This window comes from Agelaius tricolor, unplaced genomic scaffold (genome assembly GCF_023055355.1).
Source record: "Agelaius tricolor isolate 1412-34295 unplaced genomic scaffold, bAgeTri1.0.p SCAF_25, whole genome shotgun sequence".
In the NCBI taxonomy this organism is placed as follows: Eukaryota; Metazoa; Chordata; class Aves; order Passeriformes; family Icteridae; genus Agelaius; species Agelaius tricolor.
The window spans coordinates 2,545,666-2,556,474 of NW_027269285.1; the positions used below are offsets into that span (position 1 = coordinate 2,545,666).

Sequence of the window (10,809 nt, forward strand, 5' to 3'; positions counted from 1 at the left end):
AGGTTTGTGTTATCCTTGGAAGGATGGGGACATGGCCATAACATTTTTTGAGTGTTTCCTGCCAGGCATCTGAAATCTGCATCGGTGCTGCTACTGAGCAGTATTGAGATAATTAGAAAGAAAAATTACACAAATGAGAAAGGTCTTCTGACTTCAGAGGGCCTACAAGAACAGGAATATGTTTAATACTTAAAGTATATTTGTAATAACCAGCCCAGGTTTCTTCCAATCCATCAGCCACAGCCTGAGCAAAACACAGAGGATATGTGACCTGAACTTTCCAGTCGGGAAATTCTAGGCACAGTTTCCAAAAACATCATAAAAGCAGACCAAATTGCCTCCTCAAAACCTACCTCCAAGAAGCACAGAGACGCAGCCAGTGTTTTCGGCTACTTCATTGAAAAGAAAAGAGAAGCTTTGTTGTTAGATGGTGTCACTGAAAACCAGGCCACTTAACTCTTCCAAACACTTCGTTTTCCACTTCATAACATCTACATCTAAGGGCCCATCCTTTCCCTCTCCAGGGGTTACTGACCCCACAGCATTGCTGTAGTCAAACTTTGGAATTAAACCAGCATTTCTGTCCTAACTCAAAACAACACAGCACCGATTTTCAAAGCTGCTTAGATATTAGTCCCACTTTCCGTGTGAGCTGCATACCTAAACACTTTTTCTAGAAAAAATATCTGAGCCAGGGAAAACAGATGCCATTTCTGGACGCAAACTAATTTATTCAAGAGCATATTTCAAAAGAAAACCTGTATCTGTCTCATTCCAAGCCTCTCCCAAGAGCTACAGCAGCATTAACTAGGGCAGCGCTTTCCTCAGGTTTCCTGGGAGGCAAAGCCAATTTCCAGACAGCAGGACTCCCTTAATCGCCACCGACAAGTAATGACACCGCAGTACACATCTACTTTTATATCCATCCCTTCATTTCCTTCCTTATTATTGCCCTCCCAGATTAATTTTAATTGAGGCTTTCAATAAACAGCAACAGGACCCTCCCCCTCGTTTTGGCGGGGTTGAGGCTGAGGGGAGGCGCGCCCTCCTCACGGGCCATGGCGGGGCCAAGGCCGCGACGTTGCCAGAGCTACGCCCAGCTCGCAGCCTTCCTCCTCCTCCTCACTCCTCTCCTTCCTCCTTCTCCTCCCCTCACGGCTCCTCCTCTTCCTCCCCCCGCCGCGCCCTCTCCCACCCCCTCGGCCCCGGCGATGGCGGCGGGCGGCGGGCGGGAGGCGCCGGGCGCCCCATGAGGTACCATGAGGGGAAGGGAGGAAGGGGCCGCCCGCCGCGTCCCCTCACGGCGCGGGGCAGGGAGGGGGACACGGGGACGCGGCTCTGGGGTCACCCTTTCCTTCCCTTCCCTTCCCTGTGCGGGGGTCCCGGCGGTTCAAACCCACCCGAGGGGTTCCCGGGATGAGCCCTCCTGAGGAGCTCCGGGCGGTTCGAACCCTCCCAGGGGTCCCGGTGAGGTGCGGGGGCAGCTCCCGGAGCGCGGGGGGAGCGGCGGCCCCGGGAGACGGGGAATGCTCCAAGGGCCCTTTCTCAAGAGCCTTATTTTAGTTATTTTTTAGGGGGGAGAACGAAATCTGGGTGCGTGCGGGAGTCTTCTCTGCAATCCCATTTAATAACTCGGTGATTTGAAAGTTTGTGCCAGGGGCGGTGCGATCCTGCAGCTCCGGCTTTTTGAGCACTGAGCTGTCAGTTCTTGCGGAACCCAGACCCAAAACACCATCAGGGCAAATGAATTATCTTTTTTACTCCTTCCTGTAAAAGCATCGCTGAGTAACACTGTAACACTGTTCACTAGTCATTACCATCTCCACTTCATCGGTTTTATTCGTGTGCAAAAAAATACAGAACGAGAATTTAGGTTGTTTTGGGGTATGATGTCATCTTTGGCCAACAAAACAAAAATAGTAGTAGGAGGAACAGCACTTGTAAATATTAGTAAGTTCTCATATTCATGTGTTAAAGTGGTTCTACTCTTAAGTGTTACCTTCTTTTTAAAGGCGAAAGAATTTGAGGTTTGTGCAAATGCATCCAGAACTTTGTTTCTGTATCCCCAGTGAACCTAGCTGTGAAAAAAAGAAATTTCAAAGAGGAATCCATAAGAGTTTGAACAGTAGGAAAATGATTATATCAAAATTCTCGGTGTTTCAATATTACTCCATAGTGACAAGGATTGTGTCAAATTCAGCTTCGAGGCATTCTCCAAAATCATTACTCTGATGTCACACCAGTCCAGAGAAGTTGATTTAACCCTATTTGATCCGAGTAAAGACTCACAGAGAAGCGAAAAGGTGCCCAAAAGATGCCAAAGGAAAGATAAATCAGCCCTCATTTGGCTGCATTTCATTTTTCACTCTTTTAAATGCTTTAGAAAATGGCCTAACCTGGTTCTGCTCCCTTCCCCAGACAGGATAATCTCATTAATCTCATAATGGCCCTCAGTTTTGAGCGTGCACTGGCTTTTGACTGGACGTGTCCGAGCCAGCGCTCACCAATTAATGGATGCATGGAAATGTCCTCCCTGCTTCCTTCCCATCAGTGTTTGCTCCTTCTCTGGCCCACTGCTGCTGCTATTTTTGTGAAATTATGCAGCACTTCCAAGATCTCTCCCGTACAAGCCAGTGCCGGTCTCCTGTCCAGTTCTGATTCTCACTTTTAGCTGTTCCTAAGGCAGCCAGGAAAATCTGCACATGGAGGGAAGGAAATAATTTGAATTTGGGACACAGGAGAGGGGGTGTGAGCTGTGGAGAGGGCAAGATCTCAGGCAACAAACTCGGGCAGGATCTCAGAGAATCTTGCACAACCTATTGGATTTTTATTTTCCTGAACTATTTCTCTCTTTCTTTCAACTGTTTATTTCCCGCTCTAGGAGACACGCATCAGAAAGAGCCCCGTGGAGCAGCCCCCACCATGCACCCCGCCTGTGCCCATCTCCACAGCATCCAGGGCAGCGGTGGTGACTCCTCCTGCTCCTGTTCCTCGGCCAGGCTGCCTGCGGAGAGCCCCTGCCCCGGGGATGTGCGCATCCAGCTGGGCTCCGGCGCCGCGGAATCCAGGGAAAGCCCGAGCTCCCGGGGCTCGCAGAGCCGCGGCCACGGCGAGGCAGCCGCGCCCGAGGATGCGGCTGCGGAGCCCGAGGAGCAGGGCGGGAGCTCCCTGGCCGAGCTGCGCTGCCTCCTGCAGTGGCTGCACAGGAGCCTGCCCTACCTCCTCATCCTCGGCGTCAAACTCCTCGTGCAGCACAGCACTGGTAGAGTAGAAGCAAACGGGCTCCGAGGGAGCAGACCCTCCTCCCCTCCCCTCCCCGGCCAAGAAATGTACTAATAGCCCTGCCTGGAATGTAATTCGATTTATTTTTAGCTTTATTTTTATTTGCTTTATTCATCAGAAAGAGAGATTTACTAAACTACATTTCAGTGGCTTCTGTTTCCTTTGCTGGCATATGTACAATGTGCTTAATTATCCTGGCTTGAGAGTCTGAGCTATTAATTCTAATTACAAAGACATATTAGAAGTGGCTGCTTTTTAACCCAGTTCAGTGATTTTTTTTTTTTCCTTTTCATGTTTATAACTGATCCTATTTTCCTAATAGGCATTTCTCTTGGAATTGGGCTGCTAACAACTTATGCATATGCAAACAAAAGCATAGTAAATCAGGTTTTTCTCAGAGTAAGTATCACTCTATGCAACAAAATTCTTTAAGTTAAGCAAGACTTTAACAAGTTAATCCATTTTTGAAAGAAATTTGAACAGACATGATGTTTTATTTACTTAATAATATTAGCTACCAAGATAGAAGTAAAGTCTTAATGCTTCTGTACGGGGGAAGTTCTCAGATAACAAGGTTTCCAGAGTTCAAGGGGGTGTTTTTTCCCCCTCTGACTTTGACTATTGAAATCACTTTTTGTAAGTTATGGATTACCTTCTTAACTCAATTTGTGGGATGCAATAGCAGCTGACAGTTTAAATCTTCAGCTCTGTGTTCACTCCCAAAAGGAAACCTGCTCTTTCTTCAGAGTGGGGGGTGGGTTTTGGTCCTCTTTAGAAAAAAACCTTTGTACACCTAGAAATTGGTAGGTTGAAAATACTAAAATTACTGCTTTACCTTTCCATGGAGGTCTTGTGTTTTATGGGGTCTAAACCCCCTAGGATGGTGTCCTCTGGTAGAGCTGGTGTAGGATGGTGTCCTGTGGTAGAGCTGGTGTAGGATGGTGTCCTCTGGTACAGCTGGTGTAGGATGGTGCCCTCTGGTAGAGCTGGTGTAGGATGGTGTCCTCTGGTACAGCTGGTGTAGGATGGTGGTGTCCTCTGGTAGAGCTGGTGTAGGATGGTGTCCTGTGGTAGAGCTGGTGTAGGATGGTGTCCTGTGGTAGAGCTGGTGTAGGATGGTGTCCTCTGGTAGAGCTGGTGTAGGATGGTGTCCTCTGGTAGAGCTGGTGTAGGATAGTGGTGTCCTCTGGTAGAGCTGGTGTAGGATAGTGGTGTCCTCTGGTAGAGCTGGTGTAGGATGGTGTCCTCTGGTAGAGCTGGTGTAGGATAGTGGTGTCCTCTGGTAGAGCTGGTGTAGGATGGTGTCCTCTGGTAGAGCTGGTGTAGGATAGTGGTGTCCTCTGGTAGAGCTGGTGTAGGATAGTGGTGTCCTCTGGTAGAGCTGGTGTAGGATGGTGTCCTCTGGTAGAGCTGGTGTAGGATAGTGGTGTCCTCTGGTACAGCTGGTGTAGGATAGTGGTGTCCTCTGGTAGAGCTGGTGTAGGATGGTGTCCTCTGGTAGAGCTGGTGTAGGATAGTGGTGTCCTCTGGTACAGCTGGTGTAGGATAGTGGTGTCCTGTGGTAGAGCTGGTGTAGGATAGTGGTGTCCTGTGGTAGAGCTGGTGTAGGATGGTGTCCTGTGGTAGAGCTGGTGTAGGATAGTGGTGTCCTGTGGTAGAGCTGGTGTCTGGGAGGGATCCCAGCACAGTTCTGAGGCAAGGGCTGCCATGTGTCTGTGCAATCCATCCCCTTGCAGGAACGGTGCTCCAGGCTGCAGTGCACGTGGCTACTGCTCTACCTGAGTGGCTCATCCCTGCTCTTGTATTACACCTTCCACTCTCAGTCCCTGCATCACAGGTGAGTGCACAAACACCTCTACCCCACCATAAATCACCCAGACATTAACTATCTGCTGTTTTGCTTTAATTGTGCCATTGGTTTGCCTTTCACTTTAATCTCCATTCCTCCCCTTCTGCCAAATTTGACAGGTGCTGTCCTTAAAAACAGTATGCTGGAATTTCCTAGACTCCATACTTGATTTAATGGCATGACTGTAGCCCAGAGAACATTCCTGCCTTTGACTGCCAGCTCTGACCCTTGGGAATACCAAATGTGGCATCCTGGGGCTCTGTGCAGTTCATGACTCCATTTGATTTTCCCCCTTGACCATTCTGTAGCTGCAGCCCTGGCTGGAAATCAAAGGCTCAATGCCAAACTGAGACAGCAAACTGAGCTCTGCAGGATGGGGCTGTGAGGAAGTTCCAGCAAAGAAGGTTCCAGGATGGAAAACTTGTCAGAGATCCTCAGTGATCCATTTACAATCAGCAGTTCATTTTCTTAGCAAATGTTCCCCCTTGGTGTAAACCAGGTTTCCTTTTTTAATTAAACCTGCTGTGATAATCTCAGGTTACAGTTTCCTGTAAATAGGGTGCTCCAGTAACTTCTGATACTTCTTTTTGTAGCTTAATCTTCTTAAGCCCCACTGTGGATTTTATGAACTTTTGGGAGGTGCTTTGGATTGTGGGAGTCACAGACTTTATTCTGAAATTCCTCTTCATGGGCTTGAAGTGCTTTGTTCTCCTGGTGCCTTCTTTTATCATGTCCTTTAAATCCAAGGTAAGGAAACAAGCTGTAGTTTGGATTCCTTGTGAAGATTCTCTTATGGTAAAAGTAACTAATTATTAAATTCTACCCAGAGAAAAATCTTTCATTAAATGTCTGTATATAATCCACCACTACACCGTGGGCAAGAAAACCCTGTGGATTTCATGTTCTTCTCTGCTTGGTGCTAAAAAAGGTTTTCAGTCAGATCAGAAACAATTGCTTGTATTATATCATGGGATAAATGGGTTTATTTCTGTCTCCAAGTTGGGGGTTGAAGCAAACCCTTTATTTTCTGCTCTGCAGGAATGTGTACACAGGCAGTTGGCCTGCAGCAGCTGGAGCACAGCAAATTTTGCACATGTTCAACAAGAACTGTCAAGATTTTAAGATCTGCACATGCATACAGCTGGTTTTTTCTGTCTCTTCAAAAATAATCCTGAATTTTCTTTGTTGTTAATAAACTTCAGGAATATTTGTGGCAGATCAAGGAATTTGATGCATAGCTTAATTTCTCAAATCAGTGAGGTTTAATAATTTTCTCAGAAGCTTACACTCACTGGTGGTGTATTTATTTTTTATTTTTATCTGCTCCCCGAGGTGAGGCAGGCAAAACCAATTACATTTTATCTTAAAATTGCAATTACTAGTGCTGGTTCAGAAAAAATAAATTAGCAAGTACAGTTTGATGTGGTAGCATTTGAACAGGGTGTTTTGGGACATTTTTTATCTCTTATAATGTACCAGAACAAGTTCTTCTGAGGTACAACTGCCTTCTCTAAATACTGATTTATAATCAAGATCTCTTTTTTTTTTTTCCTACAGTGATGTAACATGCAAAAAATTTACTGAGAAATCCATTACACCAACTATGGCTAAATTAAAGAAGGAATCTGGTCAAGAGCAGCAAATTGTGGCATTATCCAGTTTACATTATAGAAAGAGTTACAAATACAATTTGAAGAAAAACTTACTTTATTTCCTTAAAAGTTAAGCTAAATATTTATTATACATGTACACACACAGTGTACATGTAATGAACCTTCTTGTCACTTTTAAACCCTGAGTGCAGGACACAACTCTGGCTGTGAACAATTTGGGTCATTCTCCTTTTTCATGTAACTTTACTTTTTTTAATGCTTATGAAATTAAGTCTGACAGCCTTGTTAAGTAGGTAGGCACCTGCCAAGCCATCCCAGTTCAGCCTATAATTTGATTTTCTGCAGTCCAGCAATCAATTCTGTTGCTGTGACTTGGACAGTTGTGAGACTCATCCTCTGATCTCTTTTCCTGTGCTTCACATTTAACTGATCCATTAAGAGAAGAAGCTACTCCAAAGAATAACAATGCATCTTTTCTGTGTATTTTGCAAATCCTGGGAGTTTTAAATCTTGAGCTGTTCCTTTGCATGTCTTGCTCAGGGCTACTGGTACATGCTGTTAGAGGAGCTCTGCCAGTATTACCGTATGTTTGTCCCCATACCAGTGTGGTGCCGTTACCTCATGGCCCATGGGGAGCTGGACACTGCCCTGGGATGGACCCTTGGCATTCTGCTGGGCCTCCTCTACCTCATCCTCAAGGTATGCAAAGCTTTGGGCTCTTCTCAGGTTTTATGTGGAGTTCTTGACGTGGTTTTCTGCAGGAATAATCAGTGGAAGGTTACAGACACGACACATTCCTGAATGTGCCCCTCTGAGCTCAGTGCCAAGGTGCTGCACTTTGCTGCAGCCTTCCAGGAGAACTGGCTCAGGACTGAAAATCATCTTTGTCCAGCACTGGATTGGGATTTCAAAGCAAAGGACATAACCCTCATGGGTCCCCTCACATCAGACACAGAACTTGCAAAAATAAAGATAAAATTACAGCTAAAGAGTCACCATTTTCCAGGCAACTGAACTTTCTCTGCTGTGTCCTGTAACTAGTGTGGTATGCTGTGTGACAAGTTAACATCTTCCTGCTGCCTCTGCTTCTCCAAGAGCCCATCTGCCCCAGTGTAACCAGTTTGGCTTTCAGAATGGCCAACACTTCCTCGTGCCCTGGTACCTTAATTCCAGGACTAAAGACCATTGCAAGGATGATAATAATGCTGATGCATTTGCACTCCAATGCTTCATTTCAGAACCTCAACACTCTTAACAACCAGACCCCCACTAGGAAAAACTTCAGCCTAAATTCTGCATTTGGTCACATTTCAAACATTTAAAATAGGGTCAGGCTGAACGATTGCTGTGCTTATGTGATTCCAACACCCAGCCTGCAGTGAGACTTGCAGTGCTGGAAGCAAAAGCTTGGGAGCTTTTTAGTTCACAGTGAAAACAACACGAAGCATAACTCAAGTTTTCTTTCCCATTTCAGCTTTTGAGCTTTTTTGGACAATGGAGAAACTTCAGGCAGGTCTTACGGATATTTTTCACACGCCCAGTGAGTACTGAATTCTCTTCTGACAAAACCATAGCCCCAATTCACATGAAAATCCCTCTGGAAATTCCTCATTCCCATTCCTTTGTATTGGGATTTGCTAAATCTGTTTATTTAGCAATAAACAACTGCATTTTAAATGAACCCCTGTATACTCATTCTCCCATTTCGGAGTTCCTTGACTGAATGATGGTGGTGTCACCTGAACAACAAAATCACCCACAAAAAAACCTGCACATCCCTTCAGATAAAAGAATGTGAAATAATCCTTTTTGTCCTGCTTCTACTTTAGAAATTAGCTGTGTTCCTATAGATTAGGGATTTAAGTTTCCCTGATATAGCAGCCCTTATTCCAAATTCCTTTCTGTCCTGGTATTTGGGTGGGGCTTTTTCATCCCCCTCAAAATTCAAACTTGCTGCAAATGCTTTGTTTTGCAGCACTATGGGGTGCCAGCCAGCAAGAGACAGTGCTCTGAATCTGATGATATTTGTTCCATTTGCCAAGCTGAATTTCAGAAGCCTATTCTGCTGATCTGTCAGGTAATGCACATAATCCCAATTTTTTTTTTTTAATTAAAGAATATTTTAAAATACTGTTACACAAGACAACATACAATCAGATGAGTGTATGTTTGATGATTATTTTTAAAAATCACTGTACAAATAATATAAATGGAAGAGCTTAGAAGCTCTAAGTTGTCATTCTTTTCATTCCAGCACATATTTTGTGAAGAATGCATCTCTTTATGGTTTAATAGAGAAAAAACCTGTCCACTCTGCAGAACTGTTATTTCAGACCATGTTAACAAGTGGAAGGATGGAGCCACATCTATGCATCTCCAGATTTTCTAAAGCTTGTCAAACAGTTTGGGTTCCAGTTTGTTTGTTCATGTTAAGGTTTTTCAGTTTACTGCACATTAAACTGTAGGTGGCACAAGGAAGGAGTTTCCAAATTCCACATACCATGTATTTAAAACAGTGCAGAAAATGGCAACTTGACCTTTTCTAAGTAGAGAAAACTTTTCAGAATGAATGCAGAAAAAGCCAGCATTGCTTCTCTTGTGACTCTCACAGGAAACAGTCAAATCTTTGAAATGTGCTGCATTACCTCTTAATTCAACATTTTCTTTTAGAAGTTCTGTAGGGTTCCAGACTGTACTAAACTGCATTCATCCTTCTAACACAACTCAAGCCAAAAGGCCAACCTACTGATTTTATTAAGATTATGAGCAAATTTCATCCTCTGGACTGCAGTGAGAATTAGACTGCTTGTGACTCCTGGCATTAAAGATCTTTAATGCTTGCCCAGTAAATGGGAGAAATGAGCTTTTTAATGCACCTGGAACAGCAACTATTTCTCACTGCACCTGTAGATAAGCACAAGAATAAGATATTTCCCTTTTAGGTTCTTGTAGGCTTCTAATGGATCCTTGGCTTAATCTTTTGGCTTTAAACCAACCACTGATGTTAGTTTTTTACTTAGCATTTTATAAAGCTGGTATTTTTAAAAGAAATCTTTAATACTATATTTTTGTCATAATAGGAGCCAGATTTTCTTACAGGGGAGAATCTATTTTATACTCTATTTGCAATTTGTAGCTTGCATAAAAATCAGAGAGAATAAATGCATTTGAATCGATTTGTTTGGTGCATGTTGAATAAAGGAAGAAGATTCCTTATTGTTTTGGTATTAACTCATCTAAGCACATAACAGCTGCTCACTGCCAGGTGGATTTTTCTGGTTGAAGAAAACAAAAACCCTTTAAATGTTACAATTTATTCATGATTTTTTATGTTATTTCTACAATTTATTCATGATTTTTTATGTTATTTCTACCACTAACTTCTGTGTAACCTCACTTTCTTCCCTGATTTTCTTTTTTCACTTTGCTATTCAGATCAGACTGAAAACATAACTCAAATGATTGTTACAGGAAAGTTACATTTAGTTACCATTAACTCAGCTTCTCTTGCCTGAGGACATTTAGAAAGCTTGGAAATTCAGGAAAAACAATTAGAAAGTGAAACACTCACTTGAATACCCCAAAGGTGCAGCTCCAAGGGCAGAATCCAGCATTCAGAATAAAAATCTAATGATATGGAAGATTCAAACTAAGAAATATAATTACATCTGGCCTGTAAAGCTCACCAAGGTTATTTTATGGAACACAGCAAAGTGTTGGTGCTTGAAATCAACCCTGATTCTTTGGTCTTTGTCTCCAGCACTGTAGGAACAACTGCAGGAAGTGTGGAGATAGGTCAGAAACAGGGGCCAGGGAGCAATTTCTGTTCTTTCTCTCTTTCTGTTGATGTTTCTATCCAAACCCAATAATATTAACAAAATGTTTTATTAAAAAAAACAAGAATAAAAAAAGAGATGTTGGTCAACTGGTTCAGATTTGCACTTCATCAATCAAACAAATCATTCTCATCTTAGTTAGAGACAGGGGAAAAGGGAGTACCTGACATCTGGAATTGCATCCTCAGTGATCCATGGGCTCCTCCTGATCCAGGCCAGCAGCTCTGAG

At 43.7% G+C, this 10,809-nt stretch overlaps 1 protein-coding gene across 1 annotated transcript; it reads left to right on the forward strand.

The window, feature by feature from the left end:
- Window positions 1–1,114: 1,114 nt before the first annotated feature.
- Window positions 1,115–9,920, forward strand: RNFT1 (ring finger protein, transmembrane 1). The gene is made up of 9 exons (XM_071448147.1): window positions 1,115–1,254; window positions 2,882–3,262; window positions 3,605–3,681; window positions 5,019–5,119; window positions 5,725–5,878; window positions 7,285–7,443; window positions 8,219–8,284; window positions 8,720–8,821; window positions 8,999–9,920. The coding sequence occupies exons 2-9, from the start codon at window positions 2,923–2,925 to the stop codon at window positions 9,131–9,133; spliced, it is 1,134 nt and encodes a 377-aa protein (XP_071304248.1). The 5' UTR covers window positions 1,115–1,254; window positions 2,882–2,922; the 3' UTR covers window positions 9,134–9,920.
- Window positions 9,921–10,809: the final 889 nt, after the last annotated feature.